The following is a 26,468-nucleotide window of genomic DNA, read 5'->3' on the forward strand; positions in this document are numbered from 1 at the left end:
GCCTTTGTGAGCTTACTTAACTTCTGTCACTGCTATTACCCCTCCAGTCCTAGCCTCTGCGGAAGATTAACACTGATAAAGTAACCGGTCTGATGCAATTTTGGATCCAACTCGGATGAGAGTGGGAGTGCAGGTGAGCTTGATGCAAGTGACCGTCTTCTGCAAGGCAATGCAGCTGGAGGACCTGGGTGACAGACAACCTGGTCTCCCCTCCCAAGCTTCCCTTCTTCCTGGGGGGTGCCTGCCACAGGGGATGCCAGCAGAGATCAGAGTATTGGCCCCTATCATGCCCTTCTTGCACTTAGGAACTCTAGATAGCACTTCAGGCACTATGCTTTGTGCCATTTTGAACAGCAAAAGCACAAACAAGCACAAAAACATGAAAAACGTGGCACTAAATAGATCACGAGACAGACACTCATTTGCAGCATGGGAGTTCAAACAAGAAGGCAGATGGGGCTTGGTATTGTTCCACCTCAGCTGGGAACAGATGCCTGGGGCAACTCAATTTTTCTTTTTCTTTTTCTCTTTCTTTCTTTTCTTTTCTTTTTTTTTTCCACCACAACAGCTCTTTAAGTATTGATTTTGGGGTTATAAGCAAATTTTTGTGAGTAGGCAAATTTGTAAATCCAAAATCAGCAAATAAAAATCATCTTACATGTATATATATATATATATATATATATATATTCCTTCTACTAAATGCTAAAGGTTTTATTTTTTTATTTTTTATTTTTTTCCAATTTATTTATTTTCAGAAAAACAGTATTCATGTATTGGTATCATTTCATCCTCACAAAACAACATATGGAAGCTGTGTATTGGTTTGTTAAGATTTCAAATCCACTTGTTTATGACTTAAATGCACTTGGTTTGATTTAAGAGTGAATTTGGGAGGCCATATGAGATTGAGAGTAACAAAAGTGTTGTGCTACTGAGTGCTTATAGATAGGAACATACGGAGAAGCAACTATGACATAATGGACATTTAAACTTTAAATACCAAGAATTTATGAGGACTTACTAGAATGTTCAGTCTGGGCAAGGTTACTCTTTGCTGATCTGAACAGATATCTAAGATCTTGATCTTGATACACTTGTTCCCGTGGTGGCCAACTACTCTCTTGGGCCTCAGCGGTGTTAAAGGCACAACCGTCTGAGGAAGAGAAAGACATCTTTCCCTGCCTTGGTAAGGCTAGTCTTTCTAGGCAGTGGTCAACACAGTGCCACGTAGCTGTGTGCCTCAGCAGCAAGGAACCTAAACTGGCAGCTAATTCCCAGCTTAGTTGGAAGGACTGATTCACAGAGGACCAACTGGTAGACAGCACATCACAACTAAACTTGGACTTTATTTCATCTCCTTTTTGCCTGGAGCTATAATGTAATTAATCTTTGGTTTGGAGTATGTTATTTCTTTTTTTTTTTTTTTTTAAGATTATTTATTTGAGGGGAGGAGGAAAGCACAAGCAGGGAGAGAGGCTGTCAGAGAGCGCAGGAGAAGCAGGCTCCCCACAGAGTTGAGAGCCCCATGCGGGGCCTCAGTCCCAGGATCCTGGGATCAGGACTCAAGCAGAAGGCAGAGGCCTAACCAGGCAGACCCCTAACCCTGGGAGCCTCCTCGGCACCCCTGGAGTATGTTATTTATTAGCTTATTAAGAGACATTAACCTGGGGCGCCTCGGTGGCTCAGTGGGTTAAGCCGCTGCCTTCGGCTTGGGTCATGATCTCGGGGTCCTAGGATTGAGTCCCACATCGGGCTCTCTGCTCTGCAGGGAGCCTGCTTTCTCCTCTCCCTCTCTCTGCCTGCCTGTCTGCCTGTTTGTGATCTCTCTCTGTCAAATAAATAAATAAAATCTTAAAAAAAAAAGAGAGAGAGAGAGAGGCATTAACCTGTATGCTACAGGCTTGTGAAGTATTATCTATAAATTAGAATCCCTACAGGGAACCTGTGCTACACAAGCTATTGGCAAAGACATATCTCAGTTTCTGTGCATAATTTGCTGGAGCGAAACAAGAGTGAGTTTCAGGGATTAAAAAAGGCGGCCACATGGTTATTAAGTCAATTTTGGTTGTTTTAGACATAGAGTAAAATACTCCCCACGCTTTTGGTGTACAGCTCTAGGGCTGACTCTTGCCAACACTAACAGGATACAGAACAATTACAACACTCCACGAATTTTTCTCAGGGTACAGTTTTGTGCATCTAGTTTCCGGCCAACCCCTGCTCTCATTAGGCCCTAGAGCAGACCACACTCCCTCTCATCATAGAGGACTTAAACCTGAATGGCTGTACTAGGTTATAAAACTTTTTTTCCGATGTTTGATGTGGACTTCCTCTCCGACTCGCTCGTGAGCCAGGAACCAGAACTTCGCGGACAAACAAGAACTCAACACCCGCCCCCTAACCGCCCCCAAAGAACGCGCCCTGCCGGTGTCTCTGCGCACGCGCAAGCGCCGTTCCTTTTTCTCTCGCATTCTGTCTCAGTCTCTCCTCCATCCTCCTCTCTTTGCGTGCCCCGCCCCTCCCCGCCTCCTGCCACGCCCCCTCCTCGCCTCCTGCCCCGCCCCTGGCTCTGAGAGACCGCCGGCGCCGCCGCTGTTTCAGACTGTGCGCGCTTCGGTCAGCTGCTTCAGGACTTTCTGCACCCGGGGCCGCCCTGCACGACCAGCGTTATGCTTCCGGTCGCCTCAAAGAATTTGCCCCAGCGCATGGTGTTCGTGGTGGGGGTTGGGATGACCAAGGTAAACGGAGCCGCGGAGCCGCGGAGCCCGCAGGCCGGCTCCCTGTTCGGCTCTGTCCGGGAGAGGCCGAGATGTAGGGGAGCCTCGAGGTGACGGGAAACGGGGGCCCAGGTCAAGGCCAGGCGCCGTCCAGTGGTTTGTCCTTCTACGGGGAGGGGGTCCCGGGCATCCCACTGCTCAGCCACGGCTTCTTCGACGTTGGCGACTCGGAGGGGGTTGTCATTTAGGGTTGTCTTTGAAGTGTGGTCTCGTCGAGGGGTTATTCCTGCGGTCATTTCTTTCCCGTTCCTCCTTCTCTTTTCTCCTTGGGTCAGAGTTGGTGACGGACGCCCCAACAGAGTCCACACTTCCTTTGATTTTGAGTGGAATCCCAAGGTATTTGGACCTTTGATGAGGCAACATCCTTCTTGCCACGGAAAGGAAAGCAGTTGGGGACTGTCCTCGCTCTGCACACCCAGGAATACTCTCCTGTAGGATCCCTTTACAGTTAGAAGCGAGGATGAGGAGGAGAAACATTAGTGATGTTAAGTGTCTCAGCACGAGTGGCTTGTTTTCTGGATCCTCTGACCTCCTTTCTGTTCCTCATGTGGTACTCTGCGTGGTTCTTAGGAAGCCAGGGTCCTCCGCTCTCATTTCTTGTCACCCTCAGCACTCCTACGTTCTGGTAATGCCGAACTGCTGTCATTTTCACCCCACAGTTTTATGCCTCTCCTCTTGTTCTCACTACTTGTACTTGACTTCTTTGCAGTTTTTTTTTCTTTTTGTTTTTAAAAGACCAGTTCATCTCCAAGAAGTCTCTTGATCCTCTTGATTTTCCCGCAGAGCCCACTACTTACCTTTGCTTCATTCCAGATATCCCCCACTTTTGGAAAGTTCAAGTTATACCACTTCACTTTGACAAAAGACTTATGTTACTATCTATTTTTGTTAACTGAAATTCAAAGAGGATTTTTGCTTTTAGAAAAAGTCAAAAAGTGGGGTGCCTGGGTGGCTCAGGCCTCTGCCTTTGGCTCAGGTCATGATCTCAGGGTCCTGGGATCGAGCCCCACATTGGGCTCTCTGCTGAGTGGGTGAGGGAATCTGCTTCCTCCCCCATCTCTCTCTGCCTGCCTGTCTGCCTACTTGTGATCTCTCTCTGTCCAATAAATAAATAAAATCTTAAAAAAAAGAAAAAAGGCAAAAAGTGAAAATAACATCCAGCATTTGTTCTGCAGGGAGTTGCTATTAACAGAGGCGGTGAGCACCCCAAGCAGCAATCAGCAGTCAGAGTGTGACTGCCCAGCTCCTTCCCTGAAAATATACTCAGCGTCTCATCATTAAACTGCCATAGCTTTGAACTGTGCTTGTGAGCATCTGTGCTTTATCTTGATTTATTTTGTGCATTCGTTATCAAGATGTGGCCTAAGGTATCAGAAAAGCCGAAGGGGTTATGGTTTGGGTCCAAGAACACTCAAAAAATTTCCATATAAGTTAATGGCAATTTCTTCTTCACCTTATGCCCTTTCAGTTTATGAAAGTTTTCATAGGGATGCAATATTTTTTTAAAAGATTTTATTTATTTAGTGAGAGAGAGCATGAGAGCTGAGAAGGTCAAAGGGAGAAGCAGCCTCCCCATGGAGCTGGGAGCTCGAAGCTGGACTCGATCCCTGACTCCAAGATCATGACCTGAGCTGAAGGCAGTCGCTTAACCATCTGAGCCACTCATGTGCCCAGAACACAGTATTTTTGACAGCAGGGGAAACCCATACTTATGTTATACTGAAGTTCTCTGTTTATATGTTCATATTCTTCCTTAGAATGTAAGCGCCTCCCAGGGTGAGTACCATGTCCAATTCATTGCTGTATCTGTAACACCTTGAAAATGCCTGGTGCCTGAAAATAAGATCCTAATGAAGGTTAGTTGGAAGGTACTAAATGGATATACTTTAGGAAAAAGAGTTTCCAGGGGGAAGTTCTCTTCCCGAGACAACAGCCTTAAAATTTTTATTATCTTACCAAATGGAGTGAGAGTACATAATTTGATCAAAACATTTGATTAGAAAAGTCAGTTAATCATAATAGAGCAGGTACTTGGAGTTCACCCTATTGTTTCATGGGAGGGAGGACTTTTTTTTTTTTAAAGACTTTATTTATTTATTTGACAGATAGAGATTATGAGTAGGCAGAGAGGCAGGCAGAGAGAGAGAGAGAGGAGGAAGCAGGCTCCCTGCTGAGCAGAGAGCCCAATGTGGGGCTCGATGTGGGGCTCAATCCCAGGACCCTGAGATCATGACCTGAGACGAAAGCAGAGGCTTTAACCCATTGAGCCACCTAGGTGCCCCAGGAGGGGGCACTTCTAATAGAGGTGGACAGTAAAAGCTTTTTAAGTATGACCTTAATGCAATCAGATCCTCCATTGGCTGTTGAATATGTGATTATATTGGCTGTGTAGGAAAGCATAGAACTTTATAACCCTTTGGGAAGTAATTTGTTTCTTTTTCTAAGTTAGGAGGTGGAGGCGGTATGAGTTACAGTATTGAGGGAAGAGATTGGGACTGTGAAGAACAGCTTTATTAATGTACTTATTGGGCCAGTTTCTTCTAGGTTAGATATTTTGGAACTTGGGGCAGGATTTGATGAGGAGGGAAAAACTTACTAGATAATACTTTAAGCTCTGTTGGTAAATCTGTAATGGTCAGATTCCTGTGTTATGGTTCTTAATTTGAATAGCTGAGTTCCTGATACAACTTGAAGTTCCTTTAATGAAGTAAGTTAAGATTTAAGGAAGTGAGTTAATATTTCTTTGGTGGATGTCAACAGGTTTTAATACAACTAAATCATCACTACCATCAGGCTGACAGCAGGCCAAGTCCCTTTGCTTATGCTGCCTACCTTCTGATTTGCCCTTTGTTCATAGTTTTATGTTCTACCTATTTCAAGAACTGATCTGACTTGATCTGTTTCGGTTGCAAAATAACAGCAATAAAAACAGAGTGGGGTAACTTAAAAAGCAAATATTTATTTCTCACAATTCTGGAGGCTGGGAAGTCTGAGATCAAGAGATTAAGGCACTGGAAGATTCATTGCTTTTTTTTTTTTTTAAGATTTTATGTATTTATCTGACACAGAGAGAGAGATCACAAGTAGGCAGAGAGGCAGGCAGAGAGAGTGGGAAGCAGGCTCCCTGCTGAGCAGAGAGCCCAACGTGGGCCTCCATCCCAGGACCCTGAGATCATGACCCGAGCCGAAAGCAGAGGTTCAACCCACTGAGCCAGATTCATTGTCTTTTGAGATCTTGCTTTCTGGTTCATAGATAGCTGTGTTCTTGCTGTGTCCTCATATGGCAGAAGGGGTGAGGGAACTCTCTGGCATCTCTTTTATAAGCATATTAATACCATTTGTAAAGTCTCCATCATTATGACCACCCAAAGGCCCACCTCAATCATTCAGTCATATTGGGGATTAGATATCAATATATGAATTTTAGGAGGACTCAGACATTCAGTCTATAGCGCAGTCCAAGTCCTATATTTTCTTATTTCTATTTCTTCAAATTGCTCTAAGTTATCCTGGTTCCCTTGTAGTTAGGGCCAAATAATTAAGCACTTAATTTTTCTAATAATTTTATGTGTGATAATTTCATGACCCACAGAAGAAATACATTTTACATGACAACCGCACACACACACATACACACAAAATGGAAACAAGTTTGCTAAAGCAACACTTACTTGGGGAAACTCTAGGTCAAATGTTCTAGGTTCTTAAACAGATACATTGAGAGGAAAAGAAAGTAGTGGAGGAGGACCTGTAGGTTAACAAAGAATTAAAAGACCCATACAATTTTTTTAAAGATTTTTTTTTTTATTTGACAGAGAGAAAGAGAGAGAGCATAAGCAGGGGGAGCAGCAGGCAGAGGGAGAGAGAGAAACAGGCTCCCAGCTGAGCAAGGAGACTGATGTGGGGCTCTGATCCCAGGGCCCTGGGATCATGACCTGAGCCAAAGGCAGCCGCCTAACCAACTGAGCCACCCAGGCATCCCAAACCATAAAATTTTGATAAACGGGCAAGACTAAACTTTAATGTCTATAGATACACACTTGGATGATAAAATTATGAAATATTACAGAAAGTGGTTACAGTAGGAGTAAAGATAGTAACTACTGTGGGGATGGAGTGAAGATTGCGATTGAGACATAGTGCTTGGAGGAGTTTCTGCAGTAGGGGCAAAGTTAAGTTTTTTTCGTGTGAGTGGTGATATCAAAGATAAGGAAAGGCATACACTGGATAAAGCATTAGGACAGATTTTAATCAGTATTATTGGGGAAGGGAAAAGTGCAGTGTAAACTCAACTCAATTATTTTTTTAAAGATTTTATTTATTTGTTTGATGGATAGAGATCACAGGTAGGCAGAGTGGCAGGCAGAGAGAGTGGGGGAAGCAGGCTCCCTGCTCAGGGGAGCCCAATGCATGGCTCAATCCCAGGACCTGAGCCAAAGGCAGAGGCTTAACCCACTGAGCCACCTAGGTGTGACTTCAACTAAATTTCGATTTATACAGAGGTGACCGAATGTTTTAAAGGGAAATTACAATTATGTATGTATGTGTGTGTCTACTGGGTTTTGTGATAATATATCTTACGGTGGTTTACAGTCAAAATCTTTTGAAAGCCATTTTTTGTTAGCACCTCCACTGACCATTCCAACAAGTGTACTTTATCTAATCAGTCACCCAGCTTGGATTTTACTTCCTTTACGTTTTGCTTCTTTTCTTTTTTCATTTCATTTTTTCTTTCTTTCTTTCTCTCTCTCTCTTTCTTTTTTTTAAAGAAGATTTTATTTATTTATTTGAGATAGTGAGAAAGAGAAAACTAGCAGTGGGCAGAGGGAGAAGCAGGCTCTCCACTGAGCAGGGCGCCAGATGTGATCCCAGGAGCCTGGGATCATGACCTAAGCTGAAGGCAGATACCCAACTGACTGAGCCACCCAGGCTCCCCTTCCTTTATGTTTTTAAGTCTGTCTGCTTTTTCTATCCTTTCTGCTACTATCTTAGTCAACTCTCACTTGGACTGTTCCAGAATCATTTGGCCTCGCTGCCTGCAGCCTTTTCCTTCCTTCATTCTCCACATTACATCTAGAATGATCTAAAATGTTGGTGGGAATGCAAGCTGGTGCAGCCACTCTGGAAAACAGCATTGGAGGTTCCTCAAAAAGTTGAAAATAGAGCTACCCTATGACCCAGCAATTGTACTACTGGGTATTTACCCTAAAGATACAAATGTAGTGATCTGAAGGGGCACGTGCACCCCAATGCTTATAGCAGCAGTGTCCACAATAGCTAAACTATGGAAAGAGCCAGGATATCCATCAACAGAATGAATGGATAAAGAAGTGTATGTATATACACAATGGAACATTATAAAGCCATCAAAAAACCTGAAATCTTGCCATTTGCAATTATTAATGATGGATGAAACTAGAGGGTATTATGCTAAGTGAAATAAGTCAATCAGAGAAAGACAGTTATCATATGAGCTCACTGATGTGAGAAATCTGAGAAACAAAACATGATCTTAGGAGAAGGGAGGGAAAAATGAAACAAGATGAAGCCAGAGAGGGAGACAAACGTTAAGACACTCTTAAACTCAGGAAACAAACTGAAGGTTGCTGGGGCGGGGGTGGCAGAGAGCTATAGGGTGGCTGGGTTAGGGACATTGGGGAGGGTACGTGCTATAGTGAGTGCTGTGACTTGTGTAGGACTGATGAATCACAGGATGCCTGGGTGACTCAGCCAGTTAAGCCACTGCCTTTGGCTTAGGTCATGATCCCAGGGTCCTGGGATCAAGTCCCACATTGGGCTCCTTGCTCAGCGGGGACCCTGCTTCTCTCTCTCTCACTCTGCCTCTGCCTGCCACCCTGCCTGCTTGTGCTCTCTCTCTCTGACAAATAAATAAATAAAATCTTAAAAAAAAAAAAAGACTGATGAATCACAAACCTGTACTCCTGAAATAAATAATACATTATATGGTTTTTTTTAAAGATTTTATTTATTTATTTTACAGATGGAGATTACAAGTAGGCAGAGGAGATAGGCAGAGAGAGAGGAGGAAGCAGGCCTCCCACCAAGCAGAGAACCCGATGCGGGGCTCGATCCCAGGACCCTAGGACCATGACCCGAGCCGAAGGCAGAGGCCTCAACCCATTGAGCCACCCAGGCGCCCCTAATACATTATATGTTAATAAAAAAAGAAAGAAGAAAAAAAATAAGCAAAAAGAAAAAAAAGATGCAGGTCTTTTCATCCCAATTTCTCTCTCTTTTAAAAGATTTTATTTATTTGAGAGAGAGCAGGAAAGAGTGCATGAGTGGTGGGGGAGGGGCAGAGGGAGAAACAGACTCCTCCTTGAGCTGGGAGCCTGATTGGGGGCTCAATCCCAGGACCTTGGGATCATGACCTGAGTGGAAGGCAGATGCTCAGCTCACCAAGCCATCCAGGCACCCCCCAGTCTCTGTTTCCCTTAAAAAGTAGGTCTTTATTTTTCAAAGCAGCTTTAGGTTTATAGCAAAATTGAACAGAAAATAAGAGTTCCCATGTGCTCCCTGCCTCCATGCATGCCCAGCCTCACTCACTCAGTAATCTGGACCATAATGGGGCATTTGTTAAAATCAGTGAAACTACACTGACATATCATTATCACTCAAAGTCCATAGTTCACATTAGGGTTCCCTCTTGGTGTTGTATATTTTAGGTTTGGACAAATGCATAATGCCATGTATCCACTGTAGTATCATATGGAATAGTTTCACTACCCTAAAAATCCTCTGTGCTCTGCCTGTTCGTCCCTCCCTTCCCTCAACCCTTGACAACCACTGATCTTTTTACTGTCTCCATAGTTTTGCCTTTTCCAGAATGTCATATAGTTGGAATCATACAGTAATCTATAGGCTTTTCAGATTAGCTTCTTCACTTAGTAACATGAATTTAAAATTCCTCTATGTCTTTTCATGGCTTAACAGCTCATATCTTTTTGGTGCTGAGTAATATTCCATTGTTTGTATTACCACAGTTTATTTATTCACCTATTAAAGACATTTTGGTTACTTACAAGTTTTGGCAGTTATTTAAAAATTACTAAGGGTGCCTGGGTGGCTCAGTCATTGGGCATCTGCCTTCAGCTCAGATCGTGATCCCGGGGTCCTGGGATCAAGTCCTGCATTGGGCTCCCTGCTCAGCAGGAGGCCTGCTTCTCCCTCTCCCACCCTTCCTGCTTGTGTTCCCTCTCTTGCTGTCTCTCTGTCAAATAAATAAATAAATAAAATCTTTAAAAAAATTATTATAAATATCCCTGTGTAGGTTTTTGTCTGGGCATAAGTTTTCAACTCATTTGCATAAATCCCAAGGAGCACAGTGGCTGGATCATATGTTAAGAGAATGTTTAGTTGTTGTTGTTGTTGTTGTTGTTTTAAGATTTTGTTTACTTATTTAAGAGGGAGAGAGTGCGCAATGGGGTGAGGGTCAGAGGGAGAAGCAGACTCCCCGCTGAGCAGGGAGCCCAACACAGGACTTGATGCCAGGACTCCAGGATCATGACCTGAGCTGAAAGCAGCTGCTTAACAACTGAGCCACCTCGGCTCCTGAGGATATTTAGTTATTTGAAGAGAGAGAGATCACAAGTAGGCAGAGAGGCAGGCAGAGAGAGAGAGGAGGGGAAGCAGGCTCCCTGCTGAGCAGAGAGCCCGATGTGGGGCTCCATCGAAGGACCCTGGGATCATGACCTGAGCCGAAGGCAGAGAGAGGCTCAACCCACTGAGCCACCCAGGCACCCCACTCCTACTCATTCTTAAAGATTAATTTGAATGTTAGTTCATCTGGGAAGCCTTTCTAGTCCTCCTTCTGAGGCTAGGTAGTTTTCTCCCCCATATTATTCAGTACTTAAGGGCACTATAGTATAATTGCCCGTTTTCCACTGGACTAGAAGCTCCCCAAGGGCAAGGCCTGTATATAGGTGCTCAGTATGTTTTTTTTTTAAATTAATTGGTAAATTAATTTTTGCAGTCCTCTGTTGTGAGAAAAATCTAACTATATTTGCTTCTATTTATTTATCTCCTTCTATATTTCTAGTTCTTGAAGCCTGGACTTGAGAATTCAAGAGACTACCCTGACTTGGCAAAAGAAGCAGGTAATAGAGGAAATTTAGATCTTTGGACATTGGAGTTACTGTATCATCTGTCTTGATTGTGGAGCCTTGCAACCATAAAAAGAAGCCTGGGTCAAGGGAGAAGAACCTATGCAGACAATTGCCTAGTGACTCATTAGAAAGGACAAAGAAAAAAGAGCTTGGGCATTCTTAGCTAAGCAGCCAGGGCAAACAGTGGCCTATAATTTTATGTACTGTCCAGCTGTTTGCTGGGACACCAAAGGGCTCTGTGAGAGTCTCCCCCTCTCCCCCACAATAATGATATTCTTTCCAATTTTATCTTTTAGATGTGCTGTGGAGCCACAGAGATGAGTAAGGATCTTGAGGTTAAGGAGCTTTAAGACTTCGGGATTTAATATATTTATAGTTAGAAACACAGTTAGGACAGAAAATGTTAAGTATCAAAAAGGAGATGTGAAAAGTAGTAGCTTAGAGGGAGAAAAGGTTACTTCTGAATGGAGAGATCTAAGATGACTTGATGAAGGATTTGTCCTATGATTTGGACACAGACTATTTAAAGGTCAATCTACTCTGGGAAAACTCTAAACTTAATTTGACCTACCTAAAGCAAATACTCAATGCACTGTCTGATAAAACTCTTTTGTTTTTATAGCCCAGAAGGCTTTAGCTGATGCTCAGATCCCTTATTCATTAGTGGAACAGGCATGTATTGGCTACGTTTATGGTATGTAATAAACTATATATTTTATTTTATATATATATATATATTATTTTTAAAAAAATATTTTATTTATTTATTTGATAGACAGAGATCACAAGTAGGCAGAGAGGCAGGCAGAGAAAGAGAGAGAGAGGGAAGCAGGCTCCCCGCTGAGCAGAGAGCCCAATGTGGGCCTCGATCCCAGGACCCTGGGATCATGACCCGAGCCGAAGGCAGAGGCTTTAACCCACTGAGCCACCCAGGTGCCCCTATAGAGCCTTTCTATGAAGAAAAAAATCATAGCCTTTTAATCCATTGATGTAGTTTTAAAGATTTATATCTGAAGTAGAAATGAAACATGGCTTCCTTTATCATGTAGTCCTAGCCAGATTGAATTGTTTGCTACTACTTGGTTATTTCTCTACTTTCCTACATCTGTGACAGGTAAAGAAAGTACACATATACATGTTTTGAGGATTTTTTCCTATATGGAGTATAAATAATGCTTAATGCAAAAACTGTTTCTGAATAAGATGTCAGTGGTTTATTGCTGTGCCTGTATTAAATGCACAAGGGCACAATACTGAAGGAAAATAACCCTGTACTGGGGGGTCATGTTGCATAACAGTTTCATAAATTCCCATGTTGCAGATTTTACAGTTTTGTTTCTTTTTCTATACAGGTGACTCTACCTGCGGGCAGAGGTCTATCTATCACAGTTTGGGACTGACTGGAATTCCTATAATAAATGTCAACAATAACTGTGCAACTGGTTCTACTGCTTTGTTTATGGCCCGACAGCTGATTCAGGGTGGTGAGGATCGCTTATTTCTCGAGTGGACTGAAACACATACGGGGTTATTGCCCCTCTCATTTATCAGTTCTCCACATGACCATCAGAGGGTTTGCTTTGTACTGTATATCTTTTTAAAAAAAATTTTTTTTAAGATTTTATTTGTTTACTTGACAGAGAGATTGAGATCACAAGTAGGCAAAGAGCAGACACAGAGGGAGAGAGAGAGAGAGAGAGAGGAGGAAGCAGGCTCTCTGCTGAGCAGAGCCTGATGCAGGGCTCCACCCCAGGACTGAGATCATGACCCGAGCCGAAGGCAGAGGCTTAACCCATTGAGCCACCCAGGCGCCCCTGTACTGTATATCTTTTTAAAAAATAACTTTATTGAGATCTCATTTATGCACCATAACATTCACCTTTTTTTAAAAAAGATTTTATTTATTCATTTGAAAGACAGAGATCACAAGTAGGCAGAGAGGCAGGCAGAGAAAGAGAGAGAGAGGGAAGCAGGCTCCCCGCTGAGCAGAGAGCCCGATGTGGGGCTTGATCCCAGGACCCTGGGATCATGACCCGAGCCGAAGGCAGAGGCTTTAACCCACTGAGCCACCCAGGCGCCCCAATATTCACCTTTTGAAACTATATGATTCAGTCTTTTTTAGTAGATTTGCAGATTTTATGAACTGTCACTACTATCTAATTTTATTTTATTGTTATTTTTTTAAAAAATTTTATTTATTTATTTGTGTGAGAGAGAGAGAGAGAGTGTGCACAAGCAGGCAGAGTGGCAGGCAGAGGCAGAGAGAGAGGCAGGCTCCCTCCCGAGCAAGGAGCCCAATGTGGGACTCGATCCCAGGACCCTGGGATCATGACCTAAGACGAAGGCAGCGGTTTAACTGACTGAGCCACCCAGGTGTCCCTTTTTATTATTACTTTTTAAAGATTTTGTCATTTATTTGACAGAGAGAATGAGGGAGCACAAGCAGGTGGAGCAGCAGAGGAGGAGTTAGAAGCAGACTCCCTACTGAGCAGGGAGCCTGATGTGGGGCTCAATCCCAGGACCCTGGGATCATGACCTGAGCTGAAGGCAGATGCTAAACCTAATGAGCCACCCAGGCGCCCTTCCACTATCTAGTTTTAGAACATTTTTATCACCACATAAAGAAACCTTAAACCTATTAAATGGGTCACTCCCCATTTTCCCCTCTCCTAAGCCCCTGGTAACTACTAACCTTCTGTCCCAGGATTTACCTATTCTAAACATTAAGTGAATAGAATCATATTATATATGGCCTTTTATGGCTCCTCTCACTTAACATAATATTTTCACTGTTCATGTTGTAGCATGTATCACCATTTCTTTCTTTTTTATGGTCAAATAATATTCAGTTGTATGGATAGATCATATTTTGTTTAAAGAATTATCAATGGGCATTGGATTATTTCTACTTTTTTGGCTATTATGAATAATGCTACCATAAATATTTATGTAGATTTTCTGTGGCCGTATGTTTTTCAGTTCTCTTGAGTAGGTAGCATATTCTGTATTTCCAAATATTCCAGGGTTTTTTTTTAAGGCCCTGTATTCTGTTCTCCTGATTGATTGTTGATCATTACTCTACTGCTCAGTGTTTTTTTTTTTTTTTTAAGATTTTATTTATTTATTTGACAGAGAGAGAGAGAGAGAGATCACAAGTAGCTAGAGAGGCAGGCAGAGAGAGGGGGAAGCAGGCTCACTGCCGGACTGCTCAGTGTTTTAATTGTTGGAACTTTATAATGTCCTGTTGTTTGATAATGCTGGTGTCTTCTGCCCTTCTCACTTTGTTATTTTTCTTTCTTTTCCTTCTCCTCCCTTCTTCTTCCCTGCCCTCATCTCTTCTCCCTTCCCCTCTTTCTTTCAGTGGGCTCCATGCCCAACATGGAGAAGAAGGTGGGGCTTGAACTCACAGCCCTGAGATCAAGACCTGAGCTGAGATCAAGAGTCAGGTTCTTTACTGATTGAGCTACTCAGGCACCCCTTTCTTTTCCTTTCTTAAAGAAAAAAATTAGTAATTCCTGTTTTGATGTTCAGTTGACATCATTTGTTAACATCATTTAACATCATTTTTTAGGCATCTCCTCCCTCCAGAAATAATTCTATTAAGATTTTTAAAAAAATTCTGTTAAGCTTTTGTTTAGGATCCTTTTTAAAAAAATTTATTTAGTTTTTTAGAATTCAAAATTAGCTGTTTATATTTGTTTTTCACTGAACCATATTTCCATATTACTAAAAAGTTTTATTAGCATATTGGGAATCAAAAGAAGAATTCAATACTTTCCTAATTTTTCTTCTTATCTAGGATCATGTAGATAATGTAGGATCATGTAGATAACTGACTGGGTGGCTCAGTCAGTTAGGCATGTGCCTTCCACTCAGGACTCTGGGATTAAGCCCACGCCAGGCTCCCTGCTAGGTGGCGTGTCTGCTTCTCCCTCTCCTGCTGCCCCTCCACATGGCTTGTGCTCTCTCTCTCTCTCTCTCCTTCTCTCAAGTGAATAAATAAAATCTTTAAAGAAATAGAGTCATGTAAGAATTTCCCCTAATTTTTCACTTATTAAACATTTTGTAGCATTATAGCATCTTTTTCCATTTTATATATATTACTTAAAGTATTTAATGCTATTTTGTTAGGTGTCTGAAAATTTAATTTTTCATAATTATATCTTCTTTCAAGGTATGGCAGATTGTGTCTTGGCTCTTGGGTTTGAGAAGATGGAGAAGGGATCCATTGTAACAAGTGTGAGTCTTATATACTATTATTCTGGAGTTTTTATAATACTGTGAGAAAACTTTGCCCATTTGACTACTTTGAATAGAGCCTGTTAATAAGCAACACAAAGCATAACTTGGCATAATTATTAAATGAGCTGATATAATTCACAATCTGAAAAGTGACATTGCATATGTATGCATAAATTCTGGTATGTTAGAACAGTAAAGAATCACAGAGATGATTTGGTTTAGTTTCTTTGCGTTGTCAGTGATGAAACTAATATTCAGAGAGGTCAAATAATTAAATTTGAGGTGACCTCCCTATTTAATTTGAGAGTCATTAAATTAATTCCATTTAACAAATTCAAGAGGATTACTAAAGTATGGGACTTTTAATTCTGGTAGTGGGAAGCCAGGTTATTTGAACCAGTTCTCCTACTGATGACAGCTAAAATATTTGTATAGAGTATAAGCAAAAATCCTAAAGGCACTAAAGTGTTAAAGAGAGAAGAGGAGGGGCGCCTGGGTGGCTCAGTGGGTTAAGCCGCTGCCTTCGGCTCAGGTCATGATCCCAGGGTCCTGGGATCGAGCCCCGCATTGGGCTCTCTGCTCACCCGGGAGCCTGCTTCCTTCTCTCTCTCTCTCTCTCTGCCTGCTTGTGATCTCTCTCTGTCAAATAAATAAAAAATCTAAAAAAAAAAAAAAAAAAAAAAGAGAGAGAGAAGAGGAATTGCAGGTGAATGCCGGAGAATTAAGATTAGTATTTGAAGCTGCTTTTGCCTTGAATGCCTTTCATCAGAAAGCTGTGAGATTCAATTTTGATTGCCCCTAGAATGAAGAGGAAAGTACTCAAAATTCAGGTCCTCCCATGATCAGAAATTTAGTAACCACTCCCCACAATAAAATGGGGGCTCTGTGGGGATAAACCCTTTGGGTAAGGGTGAACCTAAAGAAAAACTGTGATCCTCCTCTGTGTCCCTTTTCCCCCCTCTTTCATGAGATCACAAGGAGACTTGACTTGGCACTGAGCAGAACAAAGAAGAAAAAAGAGAAGGAAAGAAATCCCCCAGAAAAACCTTTCATTGATAATTAATAAATCATAAGCTATTCATCATTGAAATTGCTACCAAAATTCTCATTACATGGCAGTCAAAGAAACCTCAAACCTTGAATTGAGTCTAAGTTGCTTCCAGAATGGTAGTTACCTAGGCACTAAACAGACAGAAGTGTGAATTTGCTTTTGGAGGTAAGCGTTTTCTTTTGGAGACTTTGAGAACTCTTCAAGTAATTTTCTAAGCAGGCAAAGTTAACCAGGTATTAAAGAAACAGGACACCGTAACTGAGAGCCAGGAGAAAGAAGGCACAGTAAATAATGATCTCTGAAGGGGTGCCTGGGTAGCTCAGTGGGTTAAAGCCTTTGCTTTCGGCACAGGTCATGATCCCAGGGTCCTGGGATCACACACACTCTGCTCAGCAGGGAGCCTTCTTCCTCTTCTTTCTCTGCGTACTTGTGATCTCTGTCAAATAAATAAATAAAATCTTTAAAAAAAAAAGTGATCTCTGAAGACCTCAGAAACTGGATTTATTGAACACAGATTGAGGCATACTTAACCATGTTTGAAGAAATAAAAGACATGCTTGGAAATATCCCAAGGGTATAGGAAACTGTGAAAAGGAACATTATAGGCATGAAAAAAATAGAGTTTATAGAAAAGAAAAATAAAATAAAATCAAGAAATCAGAAGATAGGTTTGATAGACTCTATATAACTAAAAGGAGAATTAGTGAAACTGGACTAGATTAGAAATAATTATTTAGAATACACTCTAAACAGTAGTCTTATGTTTTAGAAAAAAGATGAAAAATTGGCAGAAAGTTAAGATAAATGGAGAATAGTGTGATAAGATATAATTATGTTTAATTGAATTAACTGATAAGAAGTAGTGAGAGAGAAAATAAGGCATGGGCATTTTGTTTATTTTTAAAAACTAGCCTTGAGTTTCACCGATCTTTTCTGTTTGCTTTTTACTCTCTCATTTATTTCCACTCTGATCTTTGTTATTTTCTTCTCACTAGTAACTTTGGGCCTAGTTTGTGTGTCTTTTCTTGTTCCTTGAGGTGTAAGGTTAAATGTTTTTGTTTGATTGTTTTTGTGTGGTTTTTATTGAGATCTTGTTTCTCAGTGTAGGAGTTTATCACTATGAACTTCTCTCTTAGAAGTGCTTTTGCTGCTCCTGTAAATTTTGGTATGTTGTATTTCCATTTTCATTCATTTTAAGATTTTTTGTATTTTTATTTCTTTGACCTATTGATTGTTCAGTAGCATGTTGTTTAATTTCCACATATTTGTGAATTTTCTAGCTTTCTTCTTGTAGGTGATTTCTAGTTTTATACCATTGTGGTTGGAAAAGATGCTTAATGATTTCAGTCTTAAATTTATTAAGACATGTTTTGTGGACTCCCACATCATTTATTCAGAATGTTCCATGTGTGCCACAGAAGAATGTATATTCTATTGCTTTTGTATGGTATGTTTTGTATATATCGGTTAAGTCCATCTGTCTGGTTCAATGTTTCCTTATTGATTTTCTGTCTGAATAATCTATCTATTGATGAAAGTAGAGTATTAATTATTGCGTTGCTGCTTCTTTCTCCCAGTAGGTCTGTTGGCATTTGGTTTATACATTTAGGTGTTCCTGTGAGTAATTATAAATGTTATGTCATCTTGTTGGATTGACCCCTTTATCATTAGATGACTGATTTTGAGGTTTTAAACCTGACTTAAGGGCGCCTGGGTGGCTCAGTGGGTTAAGCCACTGCCTTCGGCTCAGGTCATGATCTCAGGGTCCTGGGATCGAGTCCCACATCGGGCTCTCTGCTTAGCGGGGAGCCTGCTTCCTCCTCTCTCTCTCTCTGCGTGCCTCTCTGCCTACTTGTGATCTCTCTCTGTCAAATAAATAAAAAAAATCTTTAAAAAAAAAAAACCCTGACTTAAAATAATAAGAACAAACATAATTATGGTTTATTTTATTTTTTTTTTTTTAAGATTTTATTTATTTATTTGACAGACAGAGATCACAAGCAGGCAGACAGGCAGGCAGAGAGAGGGAGAGGAGGAAGCAGGCTCCCTGCAGAGCAGAGAGCCCGATGTGGGACTCGATCCCAGGACCCTGAGATCATGACCTGAGCCGAAGGCAGCGGCTTAACCCACTGAGCCACCCAGGCGCCCCTAATTATGGTTTAGTATATATATCAACATGTGACTATAGAGGAAAGCCAGAATAATGAAGTGTTTTTCTTTAGAGTGAATATTTGAATCTTATGTGTAACAAACAAAGTAGGTTTTAGTTTATCCTATATAATGACCTTTGTCTCTTATTATAGTCTTTGTCTTAAAATCTGTTTTATCTGATGTAACTATAGCAACTTCAGCTTTCTTTTAATTTTCATTTGCATAGAATGTCTTTTTCCATTACTTTACTTTTAAGCTGTGTGTCTTACATCTGAAAGTGAGTCTTTATAGGCAGCATATTAGTGGATATATTTTTTTTAATCCATTCAGCCACTCTGTCTCTTGATTGGAGAATTTGGTTTGTTTACATTTATTTTTTTATTTTATTTTTTTTTTTAAAGATTTTATTTATTTATTTGACAGAGAGAGATCACAAGCAGGCAGAGAGGCAGGCAGAGAGAGAGGAGGAAGCAGGCTCCCTGCTGAGCAGAGAGCCCGATGCGGGCCTCGATCCCAGGACCCTGAGATCATGACCTGAGCCGAAGGCAGCGGCTTAACCCACTGAGCCACCCAGGCGCCCTGGTTTGTTTACATTTAAAGTAATTATTGATAGGGACTTACTGACATTTTGTTAATTGTTTTCTGGCTGTTTTATAGGGCATAGGCATTATTTGAAGAGTAAACGACTACTAATTTTCTTGAACTGGCAAAGGACACTAATCTACAGATTGAAAAATCCCAGTCAATCCAAATTAGGATAAATAAAAAAAGAAACCCCACAGTGAAACTGCAAAACAAAACAAAACAAAATAAAACAAAAGCAAAGGGAATAGTGGGGTGAGTATTAGTGTTGTCTTTTTTTTTTTTTTTTTTTTAAGATTTATTTGAGAGAGAGAGAGAGAGCATGAGCAGGAGGGGCAGAGGGAGAGAGAATCCCAAGCAGACTCCATGCTGAGCATGGAGCCCAATGTGAGGCTGATCTCACAACCCTGAGATCATGACCTGATCTGAAACCAAGAGTTGGCTCAACCAACTTGGCCACCCAGGTGCCCCTCGTATTGTCTTTATATGAAGAATATTACTAGAAAAGAAGATTATAGATATTTTTTATGTGTATTTATGGGTATTGAGTTTTGGGCTTATGCCACCTTTAGAATAGTCTTATATTCTGTTTGTAAAAAACAATTTTAAAAGATTATTATTTTTTTTAAGTAAGCTGTAGGCCTAACATGGGGCTTGAACTCAAGACCCCAAGATCAAGAGTCACATGCCCCACCGACTTAGCCAGCCAGGTGCCCCAGTTTTTAAAATGTTTCAAAGCAGTTTTAAAGCAAGTGTAAGTGACTTTTAAAGCAATTTTTGACAATTTAGAGATTGAGGGCTTTTGAGTTGATTATCAACATGATTTTAAAGATTTCTATTTTAGTTTAATCCTATTTTCTTCATTTTAAAGGTAATCTTCATTTTAGTAATAATCATTTAATAATAGTTCCTACTTTTTAGTTTTGTTTAGGGGAAAGTAGGCAATTTCTAATATATATGTATTTTTTTCAAGGGAAATTTCTTCTTAAGTTATATACTTGATGACTGTTTAAAATTTGAGTACGTAGGAATTGATCTCTGGTAAATACGGATTTTTCTATAGAAGGCACTACAGTATAAAAGTAGAATCATTGTGTGTATGTGTGTTTTAAAAAAAGATTTATTTGTTTATTTTAGAGGGGAGCAGGGGCAAAGGGAGAGGGGAAAGAAAATCTCAATCAGATTCTACACTGAGACAGAAGCCCCATGAGGGGCTTGATCCCATGACCTGAGTTGAAACCAAGAGTTGTTGCTCAGCTGACTGCACTACCCAGGCACCCCTGTTTTTTTTTTTTTTTTAAGTTTTATTCATTAAAGTAATCATGATACACAAGTGGGGCTCAAACTCATGACCCTGAGATCAAGAGTCACATGCTCAGGGCGCCTGGGTGGCTCAGTGGGTTAAGCCTCTGCCTTCGGCTCAGGTCATGATCTCAGGGTCCTGGGATCGAGCCCGGCATCGGGCTCTCTGCTCAGTGGGAAGCCTGCTTCCTCCTCTTTTTCTCTGCGTGCCTCTCTGCCTACTTATGATCTCTGTCTGTCAAATAAGTAAATAAAATCTTTAAAAAAAAAAAAAAAAAGAGTTACATGCTCTTCTGACTGAGCCAGCCAGGTGCCCCTAAAACTAGGATCATTGTTAGAAAATGAGATGAAGATAACTTTTAGCCTGTTCATCTAAGATTATACTATTATTTAACTTATGAGATCAATCTGATTCAGTTCTCTCTGTTCAAACATTAAGGACCTCTATGTCAAATTAAATTAAATGCATGTGATAGTATCTCTTACTAATCGTGAGAGTGTCTGGTACATTATAGGCATTCAAATCAACAAGAGCTATTTCCCTTTTTCCCTTAGAGAACTTTTTCGGAAAGAGGGAAATGTTAGGTTGAATCTTAAAGACAATAAGAGAAATAATTATATGAAATTATTATATAAAAAAGGATGATTATTATATTAAAACAAAGATAATTAAAGATAGGGAAAGGTGAGCTCTTCCTGGGTATGGGAGAAAACATCATGAGCCAAGTTGTAGATGTTGGAATGAACACAATATAATATGTTCAGGGACACCTCACTGGCTTAGTCAATAGAGCATGGGACTCTTGATCTCAGGATTGTGAATTCATGTTCCACGTCAGGCACGGAAACTACTAAAAAAAGTAGTTAATATGTTCAGGGGATAGTTTGAAAAATGGGATTGGCGGGTGGCAGCTGGAGAAGAGTACAAAATAAGATTATTAGATGAGTCCATAATGGGAGTACCTAACATTTATGACACATGAAAAATAGGTATTTTTCTTAGGTAATGAATGATAAATACCTTGATAACTTTTATTTGAAAATTATTAAAAACCACGTCTAGGTCTGGCATTTTCTTTATGGGAAGGTTTTTATTTTTTATTTTTTAAAGATTTTATTTATTTATTTGACAGAGAGAGATCACAAGTAGGCAGAGAGGCAGGCAGAGAGAGAGAGAGGAGGAAGCAGGCTCCCTGCTGAGCAGAGAGCCCGATGTGGGACTGGATCCCAGGACCCTGAGATTATGACCTGAGCCGAAGGCAGCGGCTTAACCCACTGAGCCACCCAGGCGCCCCGGGAAAGTTTTTTATTTTTTATCTTTTTAAAAAAGATTTTATTTATTTATTCGACAGATAGAGATCACAAGTAGAGAGAGAAACAGAGGAGGAAGCAGGCTCCCTGCTGAGCAGAGAGCCCGATGCGGGGCTCGAACCCAGGAACCTGGGATCATGACCCGAGCTGAAGGCGAGGCTTTAAACCACTGAGCCACCCAGGCACCCCTATGGGAAGGTTTTTAACCTTTAAAGTTCAATAGGTCAGTTTCTTCAGTAAATATATTACTATTTAGGTTATTATTATTATTATTACTTTGGGTGAGCTTTGATAACACCCTTTAAGGAATTTGTCCATTTCATTTAAATTGTTGAATTTATTGGGCGCCTGGGTGGCTCAGTGGGTTGAGCCTCTGCCTTTGGCTTGGGTCATGATCTCAGGGTCCTGGGATTGAGTCCCGTATCGGGCTCTCTGCTTGGCGGGGAGCCTGCTTCCTCCTCTCTCTCTCTGCCTACTTGTGATCTCTCTCTGTCAAATAAATAAATAAAATCTTAAAAAAAAATTGTTGAATTCATTGACAAAAAGTTGATCATATTATTCCCATAGTATACCTCTAGAGTAGAATCTTTGGACATGTCCTTGCTCTTCCTTTGATGTTGTTAATCTTTGTCTTCTTTTTCCCATGATCAGTAAAATAAAAGGTGTTTACCAATTTTATTGATCTTGTCAGAGTAACCAGCTTTTATTTTTATTGATTTTCCTTATTTTTCTCTTCTATTTCATTCTGCTAATTTATATTCGTTTTATTTCATTCTGTTAATTTTTTAGTTAGATCAGCTGTGATCCTTAATATTTCCCTTTTCTTACATTGGGTTTAATTTGCTCTTTATTTTTATAGTCTATTAAGTTGCATTGCTTTTAAATCTGTCCTTTTTTCAAATGTAGGTATTTGATGCTGTAGATTCTTTTAAAACACTGATTGAGCAGGTGGCGCAGTCAGTTAAGCTCCCAACTCGTTCTCAGCTCAAGACGTAATCTCAGGGTCATGGGTTTGAGCACAGCATCAGGGTTCCGCACTCACTGTGGAGTCTGCTTAAGATTGTCTCTCCCTCTCTCTCTGCCCCTCCCCATACCATTTTCTCTCTCTCTCTCTCAAATACATAAAATAAATCTTAAAAAAGAAAAACACTTAACACTCTTAAGCAGCATACCACAAATTTTCTTATGTCAGGCTTTTATTTTCATTTAGTTCAAATTATTTAAATTTCCAAAAAAAGGGATGCCTTGGTGGCTCAGTAGGTTAAACGTCTGCCTTTGGCTCAGGTCATAAACCTGGGCTCCTGTGAATGAGCCCTGTGTTGGGCTCCCTCCTTAGCGGGGAGCCTGCTTTTCCTTCTCCCTCTGTCCCTCTCCATTGCTTGTGCTCTCTCTCTCTCTCTCCAATAAAGAAATGAAATCTTAAAAAAAAATTCCAAAAAATAAAAATAAAAAAGAAAAGAGAGGTAAACCAGAAAACAGTCTCTTAAATATAGAGAACAAACTGATGGTTACCAGAGGGGAGTTGGGGGAGGATAGGTTTAATGGGTGATGGATATTAAGGAGGGCACTTGTGATGAGCACTGGGTGTTGTATGTAGTGACAAATCACTAAATTCTGCACCTGAAACTAGTATCATACTGTATGTTAATTAACTGGAATCTAAAAAACAGGTGAAAAAAATTTCCATTGTGATATTTCTCTTATCCATGTGTTAGAAGCGTGTTGCTTAATTTTTAAATATTAATTTTAAATATTTGGGCATTTTCAGGTATCTTTCTGTTATTTGTTTCCATTTTAAATCTCTGTGGTCAGAGAATATACTTTGTATGATGTGAATACTTTTCTTTTTTTTTAAGATTTTATGTATTTATTTGACAGACAGAGATCACAAGTAGGCAGAGAGGCAGGCAGAGAGGTGGGGGGAAGCAGGCTCCCTGCTGAGCAGAGAGCCCGATGCGGGGCTCCATCCCAGGACCCTGGGATCATGACCCAAGCCAAAGGCAGAGGCTTTAACCCACTGAGCCACCCAGGCATCCCTGACGTGAATACTTTTTAGTTTACTGAGACTTACTTTTTGTCTCAGGATATGGTCTGTTTTGATAAATAGTCTCTGTGCTTGAGGTGAATATGTACTCTGATGTTATTGGGTAGTATTCTATAAATGGTAAATCACGTTGATTGTTAATATTGATCAAGTCTTCTATATCCTTAATGATATTTCTGTCTACTTGTTCTGTCAGTTATTGGGGGGTGGTATTGAGATCTGCTAAATCTGACAGCTTGTCTATTTCTTTCAGTTCTATCAGTTTTTGTTTCATGTATTTTAAAGCTCTGGTATTAGGCATAGTAGCATTTAGGATTGTTAGGTACTTGATAAATTGAACCTTTCATCATTGTGGGATAACCTCTTCTATCCCTTGTAGTGTTCGTTGATCTTAGATATGTTTTGTCTGATATTAACATAGGCATTTCAGCTTTCCTTAAACAGAATTAGAATAGTATGTCTTTTACCATCCTTTTGCTTATTTCTGTCTTTATGCTTGAATTAGTTTTTTTTTTTTAATTGTAGTATAGGGGTGCCTGGGTGTCTCAGTGGGTTAAAGCCTCTGCCTTTGGCTCAGGTAATGATCCCAGGGTCCTGGGATCAGGCCCTGCATCAGGCTCTCTGCTCAGTGGGGAGCCTGCTTCCCCCCACCCCCCGCCTGCTTCTCTGCCTACTTGTGATCTCCATCTGTCAAATAAATAAATAAAAATCTTTTAAAAATAAATAAATAAAAAATAAAAAAATTGCAGTATAAATGGCATACACAATTATATTAGTTTCAGGTATACAATATAATGATTCAGTGTTTGCATATATTGTGAGATGACCATCACAATAAGTTTGGGTAAGGTTTGTCACCACATATAGATTTTTTTTTTTAGAGGAAAATGAGCATTTTTTTGGAATTAAAGACTTGCAGTATGGGGAGGACAGATTCAATTAAATACCCAAATAGGATTCTCACTTGTAGGGTGAAAGCAACAGGTTTTTAGAGGAAGAAGAAGGGGGCAATTACCTGAGTTGAATAGAAGGGGGAAAAAGGTTTTTTATTTATGTTTACAAGCCAAACTACTCCTGGTTATACATTAACTGTTGGCTGCCCACCCAACCCCCCCGCAACCCCCACCCCCACCAAAAGAACATAACCATCAGTCTTGTAATCAGGGTGTCTGTTCTCCTGTTCACTTCTCAAGTAATTGCTTAACATAATTACTGTTTTGTCCAGAAGGTTTTAGCCAGTTCAAACAAAGGCAGTTTCTCTACAGTGGCTGTTCTAACTCTGTTTTAAAATGGCTCTAGTCCTGTCAGTTTTCCACAAGATGATGAGGCAGGTAGACTTATTTTCTTTCTTTCTTCCTTCCTACTTTCCTTCCAAGATTTCATTTATTTATTTATTTATTTATTTATTTGACAGAGAGATAGAGAGTGCAAGTAAGCAGAGCAGCAGGCAGAGGGAGAGGGAGAAGCAGTCTCCCTGTGGATGCAGGGCTTGATCCCAGGATCCTGGGATCATGACCCGAGCTGAAGGCAGATGCTTCACTGACTGAGCCATCTAGGCACCCTAGACTTATTTTCTTATGATGAGAATTTTTAAGAACTTTTAAGATTTACAGTTTTAGTAGTTTTAGAATATACAATGCAGTATTATTGACTATAGTCACCATGTTGTACATTATATCTCCATGACTTTTTAAAAGATTTTATTTTTAAGTAACCTCTATACCAAATGTGGGACCCAAACTCACAACCCTGAGATCAAGAGTTGTGTGCTGTACTGACTAAACCAGCCAGGCATCGCCTATGACTTTTTATATTATAACTGGAAATTGTATCTTTTGACTCTCTTCATCTATTTGGCCGACCTTTTGCCCCCTGCTTCTGACAGTTACCAATCTGTTCTCTGTATCTATGAGCTTAATTAATTAGTTAACTAATTAATTAAAAAATAGTTATTTGAGAGAGAGAAAGCATGCATTCATGTGCAAATGGTGGGGAGAGGCAGAGGGAGAGGCAGAGAATCTCAAGCAGACTCCCTTCTGAGTGTGGAGCCCAACACAGAGCCCAGTCTCATGATCCTGAGATCATGACCCAAGCTGAAATTAAGAGTAAGATGCTTAACACACTGAGCCACTCAGGCGCCCCTTATTTATTTTTTTAGATTCCATGTGTAAGTGATATCATATGGTATCGTCATTCTCTAATTTATTGCACTTACCATGTCTCAGGTTCCATCCTTGTTATCATAAATGACAAAATTTGATTCCTCTTCCTATTTTTTTCTAAGTTATCTCTACATCCAATATGGGGCTTGAATTCACAACCCTGAGATCACAAGTTGCATGCTCTACTAACTGAGCCAGCCAGGTGTCCCAAGATTTCACTCTTTTTCATGGCCAAATAATATCCCAATATATATATAATATATACACCCCCCTGTATTTTATTTTATTTTATTTATTTATTTTTAAAAATTTATTTGAGAGAGAGAGAGAACAGGAGAAGGGGCAAAGGGAAAGGGAAGAGAATTTTTTTTTTTAAAGTTACAGGGTTGGGGTTTTTTTTGAGATTTTTATTTATTTGACAGAAAGAGACACAGTGAGAGTGGGAACTCAAGCAGGCGGAGTGGGAGAGGGAGAAGCAAGCTTCCCACCAAGAAGGGAGCCAGATATGGGGCTGGATTCTAGGACCTTGGGATCATGACCTGAACCAAAGGCAGAAGCTTAACGACTGAGCTACCCAGGCCCTCCAAGGGGAGTGAATCTTAAGCAGACTCTCTGCTAAACACGGAGCCCACTGTGGGACTTGATCTCATGATCTCCAAGATCAGGACCCCGAGGTCATGACCTGAATGGACACCAAGAGTCAGACACTTAACTGAC

The 26,468-nt window shown here is 40.5% G+C and overlaps 1 protein-coding gene across 1 annotated transcript in view; it reads left to right on the top strand.

The window, feature by feature from the left end:
• Positions 1-2,582: 2,582 nt before the first annotated feature.
• SCP2 (sterol carrier protein 2) overlaps positions 2,583-26,468 on the top strand; it is a 109,861-nt gene continuing 85,975 nt past the window's right edge. Inside the window, exons 1-5 of the mRNA XM_044238257.1 lie at positions 2,583-2,741; positions 10,840-10,897; positions 11,529-11,600; positions 12,259-12,390; positions 15,081-15,145. Of these exons, the coding sequence (XP_044094192.1) occupies positions 2,673-2,741; positions 10,840-10,897; positions 11,529-11,600; positions 12,259-12,390; positions 15,081-15,145 (396 nt within the window). The 5' untranslated portion in view covers positions 2,583-2,672. The remainder of the gene's footprint in view (positions 2,742-10,839; positions 10,898-11,528; positions 11,601-12,258; positions 12,391-15,080; positions 15,146-26,468) is intronic.

The sequence above is a fragment of the Neovison vison genome, chromosome 2, assembly GCF_020171115.1.
Source record: "Neovison vison isolate M4711 chromosome 2, ASM_NN_V1, whole genome shotgun sequence".
Taxonomy (NCBI): domain Eukaryota; kingdom Metazoa; phylum Chordata; class Mammalia; order Carnivora; family Mustelidae; genus Neogale; species Neogale vison.